Source organism: Gorilla gorilla, chromosome 6 (assembly GCF_029281585.2).
Source record: "Gorilla gorilla gorilla isolate KB3781 chromosome 6, NHGRI_mGorGor1-v2.1_pri, whole genome shotgun sequence".
In the NCBI taxonomy this organism is placed as follows: Eukaryota; Metazoa; Chordata; class Mammalia; order Primates; family Hominidae; genus Gorilla; species Gorilla gorilla.
In genome coordinates, this window is record NC_073230.2 from 126,613,082 (window position 1) to 126,632,615 (window position 19,534).

The following is a 19,534-nucleotide window of genomic DNA, read 5'->3' on the forward strand; positions in this document are numbered from 1 at the left end:
AGGTCAATGAAATGTTCTAATTTCTGTTGTAGTGAATTGCTTTGATTGCTGAATGAGAATGGATGGGTAGAGATGCAAGAGTGAAAGGGAAGAAATCAATTAGGAGGCTCTTGCCCTGCTCCAGATAGGACTGATAAGTAATTTTATTTGGGAAGATCAGGGAGAAAGATAAGTCATGAATGACTCCCAAGTTTCTGGATTGAGGAAATGAAGGTACCATACACTGAGATGGGAAAGCCTAGGGGTAGAGTAGCTTTGAGAAGAAAGGTAGCATTTCCCCATTTCATAAAACGTGGAAGAACAAAGAGGCTAGGTTCCTGTTTGTAGACATACCTTCCAGGCCAGAACTGCATTACTACAACATCTTTGCAAGCCACATTGCCTTTCATAACTCTGTGTCGGTGTTGATGCCATAATATCTTTGGCCTTCCCCCTACCATCCTCCCCCAGTCCTCCATGATAATGCCATTATTCCGTTTGAAATTGTGTGCTTCCATTGGATGTGTGAGTCTCCTTGAAAGTTATAATGAGGCTGTAGCCCATATGAAACCCTTCAACTCAGGTCCTGCATAGGAAGAGGAAGCTAATCTCTCCAGGAACTGAGCCTGTGGCTAGAGGGATGGATAATTGTTTAAATAAAGAATATGCTGCTGAGTACTGATGGGCTCTTTATGTACCCATTAGGCTGCTGCTGCCCAACCATTAATCTTTCCTGAGCTTTAAATAGGAAGGAAAAAATGGTCCACAAAGGATTTGAGCCATTTTGCTGTGGTGATGAGGAGCACAGGTTTAGAGACAAACACTCCTGTGTTTGAATTCCAGCTCCTACTATCTCCTAGCTAAGTGACCTTGGACAAGTCACTTACCTTCTCCAACCTGCTGTTTCTTCATGTACGTAATAGGATTTACCTCATGAGGTTGACATGAAGATTGAAAGAGATAACATTTAGAATGAGCCTGTCCCAGGACATGGTTCATGATAAGTCTGCCATAAATGGGGGCTATGTGTCCCATCCTTTTGGAGGAGATAACTGTTCTGTAGCAGGTAATATATTGTTTGATACTTGGTTAACCCTTACAATTATCATTTCCTGTTCTTCTCAATAATGCTAGAAACCTTTTATTTAAAGAACCACAATATAAAATGAAAAATATATTAAAAAAAGCAAATGGAAAAATTCTATTGGCAAGGCTTTTTAACTTTATATACTAAATAAATCCAGTTGCTCAAATAATGAACTGACTCAAGTTCTCAGCACTGCTTCTTGTTTAATTCTCTTTAGTTTTTCAGAATTCTCCAATAATGACCTTTGTCTACTCTCTTCAGTTTATTCAGAAATTACTTTTATTTACGTAGAAGTTTGGAGGTGGATACACAAACATATCCCTCACATATCTTATGATCCTGTGAGTCATATGCTCATCTCTTATATTCCCTCTGTAAAGCAATGTAGGTACCTTTCAGGAAGGTGATTTTGATGTAGGTTGAGAAATATCAGCATGGAGGTCCTAGCTGACCTCTCTAGAGAGTTTCTGAGACATTTGACAACAACTTTTTCTTTAAGTCATCAGTTATGCCCCGGGGTATGAAATTTCTAACATGATCCTCAGTAAACTTGGCTGCCTTGCTGAGGATACTCTCCATCTGCCTGAGAGACAGAGGCACCATTAATTGGGAATTGACTTGACTTGTGTGGTTCCTTGTGGACCAGATGGCCACTAAATATTCTCATTTCAAGGCAATTGGTAAAAACTACACTTCAAGAAATTTCATTCTTAATTCCCCTTAGTGGATGTTATTAACCAAAGGCAAAAGAAAAAAGGGTAAAAAAATTATTCTAAATGTTAATATCAAAAATATTATTTTCAATTCACCCCAGGCACAGAGAACTAAGTATTATTATTGCTATTGCACCGGCATTCCCCAATGAGACAGTGATTTTCTTTTAAGACATTTTTAAATAATATAGGCAGAATTAAGTAGACGGTGATCTGGTAAGTAGATGTTTCAGGGTAACAGCTGTGCAATGCTCCATGCAGGGAATTGGATTGTCATTTTGTTCCTTACCAGGAACATGCATTCAGTTAAACAATTATTTGACTTCTGCTCTTCCACTGATTTCTAAGTTGAGGCTCTCTCTTGTGCCTGTCTGATCAGATAAGTAGAGTTGTACCTTGGTTTATAGATGAGATAAATGTGTATTTGAATAAGCATAAGTTAAAGAAATTTCAAAATCCCTTAGGAAGCTAGGCTTATCAGAGAAATCCAAGGAAATACATTAACAAACTAGGAATTTGTTCTAACAGGTTAATTATAACTCATAAACTTACTGGGTTTTTTTACTTTTTAATTTTATATTGCATTTGCTTATAATAAGGAATATTGCTAGGAATAAAATTTTTTAATATTCTACAATTAACAATTATCTCAATTTCTTTATTCTAAAGACATTGGGATTAGAAAAATGTTCACAAGGGACTCCAAATATTGCTGTAGTATTTGTTTCTTAAAAGAATGATACAAAGCAGACATGATAAAATATTAAAATTTGAGAGAACTTGATGGTAAGTACATGGGTGTTTCTTATTTTAAAATAATTTTTCTACTTGAAATATTTTGCAATACAATAAGGGAAAAATAAAAAGATATTTAGGTTATTCATACTTTCTTCTTCTTTTCTTTTTTGCTATAGAAAGTATTTATCTTTTCTGGAACATTTAGAAAAAACTTGGATCCCTATGAACAGTGGAGTGATCAAGAAATATGGAAAGTTGCAGATGAGGTAAGGCTGCTAACTGAAATGATTTTGAAAGGGGTAACTCATACCAACACAAATGGCTGATATAACTGACATCATTCTACACACTTTGTGTGCCTGTATGTGTGTGCACAACTTTAAAATGGAGTACCCTAACATACCTGGAGCAACAGGTACTTTTGACTGGACCTACCCCTAACTGAAATGATTTTGAAAGAGGTAACTCATACCAACACAAATGGTTGATATGGCTAAGATCGTTCTACACACTTTGTGTGCATGTATTTCTGTGCACAACTTCAAAATGGAGTACCCTAAAATACCTGGCGCGACAAGTACTTTTGACTGAGCCTACTTCTCTCCTCACTGGTATGGCTCCAACCATCAGGCCCTATCTTGGTCCATTTAGGCTGCTAAAATAAAATACCAAAGACTGAGCTGCTTATAAGCAATCTTTGGAGGCTGAGAAGTCAAAGATCAAGGTGCCAGCAGGTTTGCTGTCTCGTGAGAGCATACTTCCTGGTTCATTGATGGTGCTTTCTTGCTGTGTCCTCACATAATGGAAAGGGCAAGACCTCTCTGGTGTCTCTTTTACAATGGCACTAATCCCATCATGAGGGCTTTGTTCTCATGACCTAATCACCTCCCACATGTCCTACATTCTAATACTATCACCTTGGGGGTTAGGATTTTAACATATGAATTTGAGGGGCTGGGGGGGACACAAATATTTAGACCATAGCATTTCACTCCTGACCTCCAAAGTTCATGTCTTCTTCACATGCAAAATACATTCATTCCATCCCAATAGCCCCCAAAGTCTTAACTTGTTCCAGCACCAACTTACAAGGCTAAAGTCCAAGGTTTCATCTAAATATCAGCTAAATCAGCACAAACAGCTAAATCAGGTAGAGTGGGACTTAAGGTGTGATTCCTCTTTAGGTAAATTGCTCTCCAACTATGAAACTGTGAAATCAAACCTATTATGTACTTTCAAAATAAAATGGTGAAACAGGCACAGGCTAGACAGTCCCATTTCAAAAAAGAGAAATAGAAAAGAAAAAAGGAGTGACAGGTCTCTATAAGTCTAAAACTTTAAGGCTTGAGAATAATTTCCTTTGCTTTGCCTTTAGGCTCACTGGGGTGGTGTCTTACCTCTGGACACACTGGGGTGGAGGCTCTATCCTCATGGATTTGAGTGTCTCATTCTTTGTGGCAGGTCTGTGCTCCAATCCCACACCTATGGCTCCCTGAGTGTGTAATTGCATGCCTGGTGGTTCTACTGGTCTGGGATTGCATAGGTGGCCCAGCCTTCATAGCTCCACTGGGCATTGCCCTAATGTGGGCTCTATGTGGTGACCTCACCCCTGGGCCTCTACCTGGGTCCTGTGACTCTCTGGGTTCTTGAAATCTAGGTGGAGGCAGCCATCCCCCTACAGTTTTGCTGAGTGTAGTGCATGAGTGCTGCGGTCTGCTAGAGCTCTACCTAGGGTGGTGGAGATGTATGGCAATGGAGTATGGGGAGCTGATATGGTTTGGGTGTGTCCCCACCCAAATCTTGTCTTGAATTATAATCTCCATAATCTCCATGTGTTGAGGGAGGGACCTGGTGAGAGGTGACTGGATCATGGGCATGGTTTCCCCATGCTGTTCATGTGATAGTGAGTGAGTTCTCACGAGATCCAATGGTTTCATAAGGCAGTTTTCCCTGCTCTTGCACCCTCTTTCTTGCCTGTCACCATGTAAGACATAACTCTTTCCCTTCCGCCATGATTGTAAGTTTCCTGAGGCCTTCCCAGCCATGTGGAACTGTGAGTCAATTAAACCTCTTTTCTTTATAAATTACCCAGTCTCTTTACAGCAGTGTGAAAATGTGCTAATACAGGAGCAAAGACTGCAGTGTGAGGTGGCAATGTGAAGTCTGCAATGTGAGGTGGCACAGGGCAGTTATAGCCCCTCCTTTGAAATCTTTCTTCCCTACCCCAGGCCTTTGCATTCTGAACTATGATGGGAAAGGCAGCTTGGAAGATCTCCAAATGGCTTTGGAGTCATTCTTCCATTGTCTTGGACTATAAATTCTGGCTTCTGTTTAGGTGGCTGACTAATATCCCCACTGTCTGAATGCATAGCACTTAGTTTCTGTTGAGATGGCTAGTCCATAGTAATTTACTTATCAAATTTGGCCACACCCTTTGTATTCTCTCCTGAGCAGGCTTTCTCATCTTTCACAATATGGATAGGCTGAGAATTTTCCAAATTTTGAAGTTCTGCTTCCCTTTTGATCAATAATTCCATTTTAAAGTCATTTCTCATCTTGAATTTTACTATGAGCAGTCAAGAGTAACTAAGCTGCTCCTTCAACTTTGCTTGGATATTGCCTCAGTCAAACATTCAATGTCATTGCTTTCAAGTTCTGCCTTCCACAAAACACTAGTACACAAACAACTCAGCCAAGTTCTTTGACATTTTATAAGAAGGATAGCTTTTCCTCCATTGTCCAATAACATGTTCCTCATTTCCATCTGAAAACCCATCAGATTGGCCTTTACCGTCCATATTTCTGGGAACATTCTGCTCATAACCACTTAGGTATTCGGTAAGAAGATAGTAGCTTTCTCTACAGCTCTCCTCCTCTCTGGAGCCCTTACCAGAATGGCCTTTAATTTTACATTCACAGCAATGTAGGCTTTTTCTAGCATGTATCTGAAAACTCCTCCAGCCTCTACTCATTACCTGGTTCCAAAGCTGCTTCCACATTGAGTATTTGTTACAGCAGTACCCAGATCCCAGTACCAATATTCTGTCTTAGTCCATTAGGGCTACTACAACAAAATACCATAGACCAGATGTCTTATAAACAACAGTAAAATTTATTTTTCACAGTTCTGGAGGCTGGGAAGTTCAAAATCTGGTGCCAGCAGATTTTGTGTCTGGTGAAGGCCTGCTTCCTCACAGATGGCTGTGTTCTCACTGTGTTGTTACATGGCAGAAGAGTGGGCAGGCTAGCTCTCTGGGATGTCTTTTATAAGGGCACTAATCCAAATCATGGGTTTAGGGTAGAGCCCTCATGACCTAAATCACCTCCCAAAGGCCCCACCTCCTAATACCAGCATCTTTGAAGTTAGGATTTCAACATATGACTTTGGCAGGGGGACAGAAGCTTTCAGTTTATAGCAAACCCCATAGGTAGCACTACTTTGTCCTTTCCTAATCAATTTGCGTCAATGAAACATGAATTAGAAGAGACCTAGGCGACTCCACTACACTGGGATTATTCCCAGTATAAAGTATCATCTCTCCACACCTTCTCATCTACTCCCTATCTGAGTTCTGAAGCTCTCCACTACAAGAAGGAGGCTTTGGTTTGACTTGATATACTTCTCTGGGAAACAGGTTTAGCACAAAACAGTGATGCTCATTCTAGAACACCTGCAAATGACAATAGTTTTCTTTCGAAGTCGCCAGGAATCGTCTGCCTTTGGGTATGTGGCTGTGAGCACTGCCGGGCAAAATGCCATATGACCTAGATGAGGCATATGCCATCCTTCGAAGCCATTAGGACATTATATAGGAAATATATTAACTAAAATGGAATAAAATTTTCTAAATAACACCTTATGTTTATCCAACAGGTGGTTCATGATACTTGAGGGCATTATACAGAGGAATTTGGTGGGGAGGAGAGCTGGAGAAATTCTCGAAATTCTGGGTTTCTTTAACAGAATACTCTAGCTATAAACTTATAATTTTAAAAAATAAGCATTATGTTAAAGAAAAGGGAACATAAATTATTTTGTTTTGTTAAACTTAAGTCCAAAGGTCTGGATTGTGGCAGAATAGGATCAGGGGACCTAAAATGTTGAGCCTCAAAGGTCTTCTTAGAGAACAACTGTATTCCACTGTTAGCACTTTTGGTCCTTTTAGCCCAATTTCTGTTTATCCGAAATGTTCTTCCCTTTTCTGCCTCCCTTCACAGTGGACCCTGCCAGGAGCTTTGAAATGCCTGTGAGTGTTAAACACTTACCCGTTGAGTGCCCAACCTTAACATGCCCCTAATAAAATGTACTTAGATTAACCGTTTTCATTATCAAAGTTTCCTTATTACCCAACAAACACAGGCGCTTTAAAGAAAACGTTAACTAAATTGCAAGTGACACATTTTAAGATCTTTGATATGACTTCAGAGAATGCACTGTAGCAACACAATGCAATGGGAGGGAAACTTGGGAGGGAAGACATTAGCCTTTATAAAATCTGCAAGTATTGCCAAATCAAAATAAAATTTACAGGAAAGCAGGATCATAAATATAATCTAAAATCTTAGAACCTGTGGTTATGATTTTAAATACTAATACAATGCAAAATTTTTACCTGTTTAGGTTTTTATTTCATCAGTTCATATTTAGGTATATACTTTTACTGTTCTCCTTTTTTATAATTTACCATTCACAAAGATGATGATGTTAGTCTAACTTTAATGTCATGAGTGCTTTGAGTAGTAGTGCTAAGTTTTTGTTGAGTAGTAGTGTGCTTTTTTGATTAGTAGTGATAGGTTTTTGATGAGTAAGCCTGTTAGCAGCATACAAACAAACAAGCAAGTATCAGCCTAGAGAAGCAGAAAAGGCATTTGGGTTTCAAAGTCACAAGGCCTAGGCTTTAGTCTAATACAGCTGATAATATAATTTGTCCAAACAGGACATTTTTGGGTGTGTCAAACACTAAACTGGACAGGACATTATGACGAAAGTGCAAAGCAGGACTTTCTGGGGCAAACCAGGATGTATGTCATCTCACTGAGTCCTCTCTTTGTCCTTGCCATGACTAGTATCTCTAGAGGTAAATGAACAGAGTAATGACAAATAGCCAGACACCTGAATCTTATCCCAACAGCACCTCCTACATAATTCCCCATTATCCCAAATGGAAATTAAAAATATATACAGTGATAATTCCAGGCCAAGAAATGCTTTATTTCTAGCTTGGACTTGGCTTCCAACTGCAGTGTAGAATCTTATCCTTGCTGATCTGGACTGTATCTCATGAAGCCATGACTTGTACCTAGTTACTAGCTGGAAGGCTTAGAACAAAAGCTGGTCCAGAGAGCCTCCTTTTTCCTTATTTCCTGGGTCCACACCTTTACCATGGCATTCTGCCTATCATTTGATGGAAAAATTTAAAGCAAGTCCAAGGGAAAGAAAGAGAGTTTCTAAAATCTAGAACTTGGATAGTTTAATTTACCCATCCCAAAACAGCTTAGGCCCAGACAGCTTCTCTCCAAGATTGGTGCCAAACTGAAATTACCAGCTGTGTAGACCAAAGAGAATTTCAAAAGAAACTGAATCCCAAGAGAAAAAAAAAAAAGACTTCTGGCATTGTGGCCCAATAAATTGGTAGGATTGTTGTGACTTTTCAAGTTTACATGTAAAATGGGCCCAGCGCAGTGCCTGGCAAATATGGGTACTTAGTAAAAGTAACTATAATCATGCTTTTTTTAATCTGGACTTCACTTGGTCATCCTTTAAATGGTGTCTGACAGAATCCTAGTTCTTGTCTCACTTTACTTAGTTTCCCTGGGAAATTTCATGTGTCCTTTTGGCTTTAATTAATATCTCTATTTTAATGACCTCCATTATCTGCCTATTCCCAGAGCTTTCCACCTGATATCTCAGCACATGAAAAGCACCTTATGTCAATAAGTGAGTTCCTTCCCTGCCCCACCACATACCTGTCCCATGTTCCTAATTCCACTGAATGGCATCCCACCCTCCAGTTTCCCAAGGCCAAGACCTGGGACTCATCTTTCACTCTCAGGTTCCTCCACGGGTACCCACATGTCACATCCTGTCAATGCTGTCCCTGGGGAGTATCTGAAATATATTCACTTTTCTTCATTTCCACCTGACACCACTATTAACACTTGCACAAATTTCTGAGGTTCCTGGCTTATTTCCCTCATTGACCCCCAATAATTCATTCTGCTCTTTGCAGCTCTGGTGATCTTTCCAAACCCCACATCTGATCACTTGTTTCTTCCCTTCATATGGCTCCTTAATGCCTTCTGGACTAAGTCCACACTGCTTAAGGTGGCTTACCAGGTCCTTCATGATTTTGTCTTTGTTTGGCTTTCTACACTCACTGCCCAACTTCCCCTTACTTCCCATGATTCAGTTATACTGAATTTCTTTGGTTCTCTAAAGCACATGTGCTTTCTGTTCTGCAGAGGCTTTTTTGTTCACTTGCTGTTCTCTACCTGGGAAACTCCCCCAGCCCTTCACTGCCTCCTTCTACCATCTTTCAGGCCTCTCCTTACACATCACTTCTTTCCAAAAATCTGCCTTGACACTCCAGGTCTCGGTTTCCTAGGTGTACCCTATAATTCCACCCCTTTCATAGCATTTCTAACTCTGGCTGGAGATTTACCTTTTAACTTGTCCATGTCCCCCACTGGAGTGGAAGTTCCTGGAGGTCAGGGATTATATCCTATTAATTGTTGTATTTCCAGTGCCTAGAGTAGTCTTGCATACATGGATGGTATTCAATAAATATTGGTTGAATGAATAAGGAGTTCTTTCATTTCATATGTAATAGATCATGGAAATAGCCTTGTGATTGATACACAGCAGGTGTTACCATCCTCACTTTAGAATGAGGACTCAGAGCCTTGAGATGTCTGAGGGCCTTGACTGGGACAGCTGGCAGATGCAGGAGCAGAGCTGCATCACCCCTGTGGGATATCTCAGGGTTGTCCGTAATCTAAGTACAATGTCTGTTGATTTTGGAATGAAGGCTTTTTGGGTAATTGTTTGCTTTTTCAATACTTATAAAATAGTTTCCATCCTTACTCATTGATAGTAAGGTTAGTTATTTTAGAAAACAAGCTAAATAGCAGAAATAGTGGCCTTTTAAGTTGAAAATTTACCCTGAAAAATCTACAGAGTAGCAAACAGAGTATCAAAAGGAGTTGACTGTATCTATTTTTATAACTGCCACTTATGGATTATTCAGTAAAACCACAATTCACTTTTATGATTTTTTTTCATGTTTCTCTGTCACAAGAGCAAACTCTTGCTCCATAATAACATTCCAGAGTACAGCAATAGCAAAAGTCAACATTTTGAGTCCTTTACAAACTCTTAGACATTTTTTTTTTTAGTTTAACATGTTACAAAACAAAATTTCTTCTTTTTTCACAGCAGTTTGGGAAGTACATACTATTTATTAGCTCATCAGCATGAAGCTGGCAAATTCTTTTTCCTAAAGTTCTTTATATCTACAAACTGTTGATGTTTTCATTTATTTATTTTTAATGCTAGGTTTTAATGAAAATCATTAGAAAACTTTAGATTCTAGTAATTTTGAAGTCTTCTTAGTTTGGACAGGACTGAGCTAAAGTTTGTACATTTTTTTTAAATTTATTGAAAAATGGTTTCTAATGATAGTATTAACAAGATTATATTGGGGGCAGGACTCAGTGGCTCACACTTGTAATCCTAGCACTTTGGGAGGCCGAGGCGGTTGGATCACCTGAGGTCAGGAGTTCGAGACCAGCCTGGCCAACATGTAGAAATCCCCTCTCCACTAAAATACAAAAATTAGCTGGGCATGGTGGCAGGCACTGTAATCCCAGCTACTTGGGAGGCTGAGGCAGGAGAATTGTTTGAACCTGGGAGGCGGAGGTTGCAGTGAGCCCAGACTGCACCACTGCACTCCAGCCTGGGCAATAGAGCAAGATTCTGTCTCAAAAAGAAGGAAAGATTATATTGGGAATATATGTGTGTGTGTGTGTGTGTGTGTGTGTGTGTGTGTGTGTGTGTGTGTGTATACACACACACACATATATATATACACACATATATATATACACACATATACATATTTAAAGGATAAAGGATTCTGCTGCCACAGATCACTAAATCAGATGATCTCTAGCAATTTCCTGTTTGTTTGTTTTTTGCCCATAGTGCTTATCTCTTTGAACAGTAATTTTCCACTTACTATTTTTCTCCCCTTTTGGACCATAATTTCCTTTAAGGCAGAGCCTCCTGTTACTCATCTTTGAATCTGGGGTCTGTCAGAGTACCTAGAATTTAATAAACTCTCATTAAGAGCCAGTTGAAAGAATATATGACTAAGCAGTCATTTACATCCAAAAGATCCGTAGGAGAATTCTTATCAGCACATGTGATTGGTAACAATAACTTTGTACTTTTCAAAAACAATTACTAATCTATCTTGCTTTCCATTATCTCACCAAAACCTATTAGCATGTCTGGCAGAAAATAGATACTTAATAAATTTCTTAAATGTTTACTGACTTCAATTTTAAGTTTTATTAACTATGTTGACTTTTCTCTAATGAAGATGATTCTAAAAAGCTTTTTACTATACTTCACAGTGAATAAAACAGTGAGATAGGAATATTGCAAAATGTCCCCTGTGTTGGTCAGTCTTAGTGTCATTCATTTTTAAAATTCTGTTCTCTAAATATTGACAGTTATATATAAATTTATGTAATTGTTTACTTCTAATAAAGAATTTCATCTGGGGAAAAACATACTTTGCTCAGCTCTTTGCCACAAGTGCAAAGTCTAAGACAGTCAAATAGCTTTCCTAGTATGGCCTTAGGAACTTAGTATATGACTGGTGTGAATCTAGAGGGAGCATACTGCATTCTGACCAAAATCTCCACCCTGTTACTATGGCCATCACTAACTTCGCAGTATTACAGTTTTTCCTGCTAGCTTAGTTCCCAAGGCAACTTGTGAAGGAAAATTTTTACAAAGCTGTTGTCACACAAAGGTAGTGTTTCAGTTCCTGAGCCCATGTCCTTGGAGTTGCCCAGGCTCCAATAATACTAATAATTACTGTACATTGGGTACTTACCATGTGCCATATTTTGTGGGAGCCGCTTTCCACAAATTATCTCTGGTAATCCGTGTAACAACCCTTTGACATCAATATTATTATTTTCTCCATTTTTTTACATATGAGATAAGTGAGACTTAAAATAATGCTCCTGATATCATTAGCAAATGAGCTGAGGAGGGCAGATTCAAAGCTGATTGTGTTTGACTCTAGAGCTGCAGTCTTAAGCCAGACCTTTTCTTGCTGGTTAATTTTACTGAAAAAAAAAAAAAACCCTCAAATACTGCTGATTGATCTAAAGTACTAACATTTCTATCAGTGTTAGGGAAATTTTAATTTTATAATTTGATTTTGTGAGAAATTTATAGCATCTTGAATACTCACATGCAAAGTGATATGTCTTAGATAACATTCTACAATGGCAGAGCTTAAGCCAGTGCTCAGTCATTCATTCATCCTCAAGTTTTGATTCATTTATCATTCATCAAAACTGTTTTGTTTGGCCACCCACATTCTAGGAGCTCAGTACATATTTGATAAATGAATGAATTGTTGAGGTTGACAGTTACCCAGGACTGGCATTAGGAACACAGAGCTGAAGAGCACGTTTTTACCCTCAAGAAGCTTACAGTCTAATGAGGGAACTTGCACAAATACTACTATCACTAGGTGCCTGGTTGAATGGCTTAAGAGATGATCAGGGATATTCAGAAGGATATGTCAGGCTTAGCAATGGCATCACTTGAGAGCATCAAGGTGTTTAGGGAACTACAAGATGTTTGGTTCTGCTGGGAATAAGAGTGAAGGGGGCTCCATTTGGATGCCTCATACACCAGGTGAGAGATCTTAGATTTTATTCCACCAGGAGGAGAACTACCATAGGATTTAAAACAGAAATGATATGGTCAAACCTACATCTTAGGAAGATCCCTGGGGTGTTTTTATGGTGGACTTGCAATTTGACTAATTGAGATTTGTAGGATGATGCTTAAGAGATGATGATGACCCAGACTGGGGTCACTATAATAGAGTTGGTAAGGAGGAGAATGATTTAAAAAGCAGTTGGAAGAATTCTAGGGGTGGAGATAAACATTTGAAAATTATTAACTTATAGGTGGTCATCAATACCCTGAAAATGACTGGGATCTCAGAGGAGAGTCTGGAGAGTTGGAAATGACAAAGACTAATATTCAAGGGGGCAGGAAGAGGGAGAGTTGTTCATACATGACAATAGGAAGAAATGGCCATAGAGTGTGTGGTTTCTCTTAAGCCAAGGAATAGATGTTTTAAGAAAGAAAAATTCTTGTGGTGGGAAGCAGTAGAGACGACAGATACACATTAATTTCTTGAGATTTCTAGATGACTAAATGGGCGAATGTTGAATGATAGCTAAAGGAGAACCCAGAAACAAGGGAGGGATTTTGTTTTTGTTTTTTAAAAAAGATAGACCATAGCAGCTTCACAGACTGAAACAATAAAAAAGTTGAAGGCACAAAGAAAGACACAGGTCCTCTAACTCCCTGCCCAGTGCCCTTTATTCATATTCTCAGCACTTGTATTTCTAAGTTTTATGTTTGAGTCTTTGGGGATACATCAGAGTAGTCCCCCTTGTCTAATAAATGTGTTTACATTTCCTGCCATACCAGAAACTCTTCTCAAACTTTAATGAATTTCTACAAGGTGAGATTACTTTAATGAGAAACCAACCAAGGAGAGGAGTATCATCTGCAATATACTTTCAAATGTTTTTTGCTTGTTTGTTTCTTGTCCAGCTAAAAAAAAAAAACAAGCCATTGGTCCTAACACAACTTTCATATTCTACCCCAATATCAAAGAGGCTTAAAATCTCCTGGTCATATGATGGGCACACAGTTAATTTTTTGTGAACAAACACAGTGTTATGGGCCGTTTCTGAATTTATCTCTGAAATCATAAGATTCTTTCTGAGCCATTATCTCATTCTATATTACAGTCAGGTGGAGCCCATCTTACCTCCTCATACTAAATTCTAGACTTCTCAAGGGCAGGAGACAATCATCTGTATATCTCTTTGGCCTTCATACACTCAGGAGTACTTGTCAAAAATAAACATTTAATGCACATTTATTTGAATAATTGATAAGATCCAATACTTCAATAACTTTGTCATATTTTTATAGAATGGGTTTCTATATCTCATTTGCATTTTCAAACTTTACTTTTACTGTCTAGCTTAAAAAAAAAAGCCTTTGACCCTAATACAGCCCTCATATTCTACCCCAATATCTAAGAGGCTTTATATCTCCTAGTGTTATACCACTATTTTAACTCCAGTATTTTTTACTTCATAGTTTTATCTATTTGTTACAGTTAGTTTTTATGAATTCAAGAGATGAATAGCATTTTCCATATGTAATTTAAAAAACCCCACAGTTGATTATTTTATGCTATCTTTTGTCCTCAATCATGACAGAGTAGAAGATGGGAGGTAGCACCAAGGATGATGTCATATGTCCATCCTTTATGCCACATTCTATCTTCTGTCTACATAAGATGTCATACTAGAGGGCATATCTGCAATGTATACATGTTATATTTTCCAGCATGCATTCAGTTGTGTTGGCATAATTTATGCACACCTTTATAAACGCTGAGCCTCACAAGAGCCATGTGCCACGTATTGTTTTCTTACTACTTTTTGGGATACCTGGCACGTAATAGACACTCATTGAAAGTTTCCTAATGAATGAAGTACAAAGATAAAACAAGTTATAGACTGATTCTTTTGAGATGTCAAGGTTGTAAATAGACTTTTGCTCAATCAAATTCAAATGGTGGCAGGTAGTGGGGGTAGAGGGATTGGTATGAAAAACATAAGCTTTCAGAACTCCTGTGTTTATGTTTAGAATGTCAACTGCTTGAGTGTTTTTAACTCTGTGGTATCTGAACTATCTTCTCTAACTGCAGGTTGGGCTCAGATCTGTGATAGAACAGTTTCCTGGGAAGCTTGACTTTGTCCTTGTGGATGGGGGCTGTGTCCTAAGCCATGGCCACAAGCAGTTGATGTGCTTGGCTAGATCTGTTCTCAGTAAGGCGAAGATCTTGCTGCTTGATGAACCCAGCGCTCATTTGGATCCAGTGTGAGTTTCAGAAGTTCTGTTACTTAATAGCACAGTGGGAACAGAATCATTATGCCTGCTTCATGGTGACACATATTTCTATTAGGCTGTCATATCTGCGTGTGGGGGCCTCCCCCAAGATATGAAATAATTGCCCAGTGGAAATGAGCATAAATGCATATTTCCTTGCTAAGAGTCTTGTGTTTTCTTCCGAAGATAGTTTTTAGTTTCATACAAACTCTTCCCCCTTGTCAACACATGATGAAGCTTTTAAATACATGGGCCTAATCTGATCCTTATGATTTGCCTTTGTATCCCATTTATACCATAAGCATGTTTATAGCCCCAAATAAAGAAGTACTGGTGGTTCTACATAATGAAAAATGTACTCATTTATTAAAGTTTCTTTGAAATATTTGTCCTGTTTATTTATGGATACTTAGAGTCTACCCCATGGTTGAAAAGCTGACTGTGGCTAACGCTATATCAACATTATGTGAAAAGAACTTAAAGAAAGAAGTAATTTAAAGAGATAAATTAATAGAACAATAGACATATTATCAAGGTAAATACAGATCATTACTGTTCTGTGATATTATGTGTGGTATTTTCTTTCTTTTCTAGAACATACCAAATAATTAGAAGAACTCTAAAACAAGCATTTGCTGATTGCACAGTAATTCTCTGTGAACACAGGATAGAAGCAATGCTGGAATGCCAACAATTTTTGGTGAGTCTTTATAACTTTACTTAAGATCTCATTTCCCTTGTAATTCTTGATAACAATCTCACATGTGATAGTTCCTGCAAATTGCAACAATGTACACGTTCTTTTCAAAAATATGTGTCATACAGCCATCCAGCTTTACTCAAAATAGCTGCACAAGTTTTTCACTTTGATCTGAGCCATGTGGTGAGGTTGAAATACAGTAAATCTAAAATGGCAGCATATTACTAAGTTACATTTATAAATAGGATATATATACTTTTTGAGCCCTTTATTTGGGGACCAAGTCATACAAAATACTCTACTGTTTAAGATTTTAAAAAAGGTCCCTATGATTCTTTCAATAACTAAATGTCCCATGGATGTGGTCTGGGACAGGCCTAGTTGTCTTACAGTCTGATTTATGGTATTAATGACAAAGTTGAGAGGCACATTTCATTTTTCTAGCCATGATTTGGGTTCAGGTAGTACCTTTCTCAACCACCTTCTCACTGTTCTTAAAAAAACTGTCACATGGCCAGGCACAGTGGCTTATGTCTGTAATCCCAATACTTTGGGAGGCTGAGGTGGGGGGATTACTTGAGGCCAGGAATTCAAGACCAGCCCAGGCAATATAGTGAGGCCCCATCTGTCTTTATTAAGACAAAACAAAACTGTCACAGCTTCTTTCAAGTGATGTTTACAAATTCCCTATGGTTTAGTCACAAGGAAGTTCTGAGGATGATGTATCACGTCATTTCTGTTCAGGCTTTTGAGCCTCCTGGAGGTAAATGGTTTCCTTGCTGAAGGCTTGTTATTACCATGATTATCACTAAGCTTGAAGTAACAAATTAGGGGGGCAGATTCACAACCTCTTGCCCTGCCATGGACAAGTTCAAGAATCTAAGTAAAGTCCTCTATTGTCTGATCTTGGATTTGCTCAACCTGAACAAGCCAAGGAGGTGTATTAAACTCAGGCACGTCCTGACCAATTTGGAATTCTTAAGCTTCAGATCACTGTGGAAGAGGCTCAACTCTTTATGGTGCTGTAGACTTACACTCATTTTCTAGGTAATTTATAAGGGACCTAATATTTTGTTTTCAAAGCACCTTCAGTTCTACTAAACCTCCCTGAAGAATCTTCCAGCTGCTGAGTAGAAAATCACAGCTAATTTTACAGATGGTAGAACCTCCTTAGAGCAAAAGGACACAGCAGTTAAATGTGATATACCTGATTGTTCAAGATGCAAGGCTCTGGACATTGCATTCTTTGACTTTTATTTTCCTTTGAGCCTGTGCCAGTTTCTGTCCCTGCTCTGGTCTGACCTGCCTTCTGTCCCAGATCTCACTAACAGCCATTTCCCTAGGTCATAGAAGAGAACAAAGTGCGACAGTACGATTCCATCCAGAAACTGCTGAACGAGAGAAGCCTCTTCCGGCAAGCCATCAGCCCCTCCGACAGGGTGAAGCTCTTTCCCCACCGGAACTCAAGCAAGTGCAAGTCTAAGCCCCAAATTGCTGCTCTGAAAGAGGAGACAGAAGAAGAGGTGCATGATACAAGGCTTTAGAGAGCAGCATAAATGTTGACATGGGATATTTGCTCATGGAATTGGAGCTCATGGGACAGTCACCTCATGGAATTGGAGCTCATGGAACAGTTACCTCTGCCTCAGAAAACAAGGATGAATTAAGTTTTTTTAAAAAAAGAAACATTTGGTAAGGGGAATTGAGGACACTGATATGGGTCTTGATAAATGGCTTCCTGGCAGTAGTCAAACTGTGTGAAAGGTACTTCAAATCCTTGAAGATTTACCACTTGTGTTTTGCAAGCCAGATTTTCCTGAAAACCCTTGCCATGTGCTAATAATTGGAAAGGCAGCTCTAAATGTCAATCAGCCTAGTTGATCAGCTTATTGTCTAGTGAAACTCATTAATTTGTAGTATTGGAGAAGAACTGAAATCATACTTCTTAGGGTTATGATTAAGTAATGATAACTGGAAACTTCAGCGGTTTATATAAGCTTGTATTCCTTTTCCTCTCCTCTCCCCATGATGTTTAGAAACACAACTATGTTGTTTGCTAAGCATTCCAACTATCTCATTTCCAAGCAAGCATTAGAATACCGCAGGAACCACAAGACTGCACATCAAAATATGCCCCATTCAACATCTAGTGAGCAGTCAGGAAAGAGAACTTCCAGATCCTGGAAATCAGGGTTAGTATTGTCCAGGTCTACCAAAAAATCTCAATATTTCAGATAATCACAATACATCCCTTACCTGGGAAAAGGGCTGTTATAGTCTTTCACAGGGGGCAGGATGGTTCCCTTGATGAAGAAGTTGATATGCCTTTTCCCAAACTCCAGAAAGTGACAAGCTCACAGACCTCTGAACTAGAGGTTGGCTGGAAAAGTATGTTAGTGCAAATTGTCACAGGACAACCCTTCTTTCCACAGAAGCTCCAGGTAGAGGGTGTGTAAGTAGATAGGCCATGGGCACTGTGGGTAGACACACATGAAGTCCAAGCATTTAGATGTATAGGGTGATGGTGGTATGTTTTCAGGCTAGATGTATGTACTTCATGCTGTCTACACTAAGAGAGAATGAGAGACACACTGAAGAAGCACCAATCATGAATTAGTTTTATATGCTTCTGTTTTATAATTTTGTGAAGCAAAATTTTTTCTCTAGGAAATATTTATTTTAGTAATGTTTCAAACATATATAACAATGCTGTATTTTAAAAGAATGATTATGAATTACATTTGTATAAAATAATTTTTATATTTGAAATGTTGACTTTTTATGGCACTAGCTATTTTTATGGAATATTATGTTAAAACTGGGACAGGGGAGAACCTAGGGTGATATTAACCAGGGGCCATGAATCACCTTTAGGTCTGGAGGGAAGCCTTGGGGCTGATGCAGTTGTTGCCCACAGCTGTATGATTCCCAGCCAGCACAGCCTCTTAGATGCAGTTCTGAAGAAGATGGTACCACCAGTCTGTTTCCATCAAGGGTACACTGCCTTCTCAACTCCAAACTGACTCTTAAGAAGACTGCATTATATTTATTACTGTAAGAAAATATCACTCGTCAATAAAATCCATACATTTGTGTGAAACTTCATTGTTTTCAGATGCGTTCACTTGTCATGTTTCATCAGTCTCTCACTCCAATTTCTAAGCTTCATGGAACATGAAACATGAATCTGTCTTTTAGATATAGCCTCTTTTGAGAATTCACATGAATTAGAACACACATTTTTAGTTATCTGTTTAAACTATGGTAAAATATACATAACATAAAATTTTCCATTTTAACCATTTTAAAGTTCAGTTCAGTGTCATTATGTACATTCACATGGTTGTGCAAATATCACCATCATCCTTCCACAGAATTTTTTTCTTGCAAAACTGAAACTCTTTTTACCCGTTAGTCAATAATCCCCCATTTATCTTTCCTCTAATGCCTGGCAACCACCATTTTACTTTCTGTCTCTGATTTTGACTACTCGAAGGACCTAGGAGTGGGATCATACAGTATTTGTATTTTTGTGCTTATTTCATCTAGCATAATGTCTTCAAGCCTCATCCATGTTGCAACATGGGCCAATTTTCTTCCTTCTTAAGGTTGAATAATATTCATTATAGAGTAGTCCCCCCTTATCCTTGGGGAATATGTTCCAAGACCCCCAATGGATGCCTGAAATCACTGATAGCACTGAACCTGATTACTGTGTTTATTCCTATACATACACACATACATATGATAACATTTAATTTATAAATTAAGCACAGTAATAGATTAACAACAATAATCATAAAATAGAACAATTATAACAATATATTATGACACAAGCGATACAAATGTGGTCTCTCTCTTTCTCAAAAATATCTCATTATACTGTGCCACAGGTAACTGAAACCACAGAAAGCAAAACCTTGGATAGGGGGACCACTCTATAAATATGTACCACATTTTTCCTCACCCATTCATCCAACACTGGCTACTTGGTTTGCTTCCACCTTTTGGATATAGTGAATAATGCTTCTATAAATGTGGGTGTACAAATGTTTCTTCATGTCCCTGCTTTCATTACTTAG

The 19,534-nt window shown here is 38.5% G+C and overlaps 1 protein-coding gene across 1 annotated transcript in view; it reads left to right on the forward strand.

Annotated features, from left to right (window-relative positions):
• The window catches only part of CFTR (CF transmembrane conductance regulator), a 184,252-nt gene extending 165,711 nt beyond the window's left edge, over positions 1-18,541 (forward strand). Inside the window, exons 26-29 of the mRNA XM_063708070.1 lie at positions 2,694-2,783; positions 14,571-14,743; positions 15,347-15,452; positions 16,796-18,541. Coding sequence (XP_063564140.1) covers positions 2,694-2,783; positions 14,571-14,743; positions 15,347-15,452; positions 16,796-16,996 — 570 coding nt within the window. The 3' untranslated portion in view covers positions 16,997-18,541. The remainder of the gene's footprint in view (positions 1-2,693; positions 2,784-14,570; positions 14,744-15,346; positions 15,453-16,795) is intronic.
• The last annotated feature ends 993 nt before the right edge of the window (positions 18,542-19,534 follow it).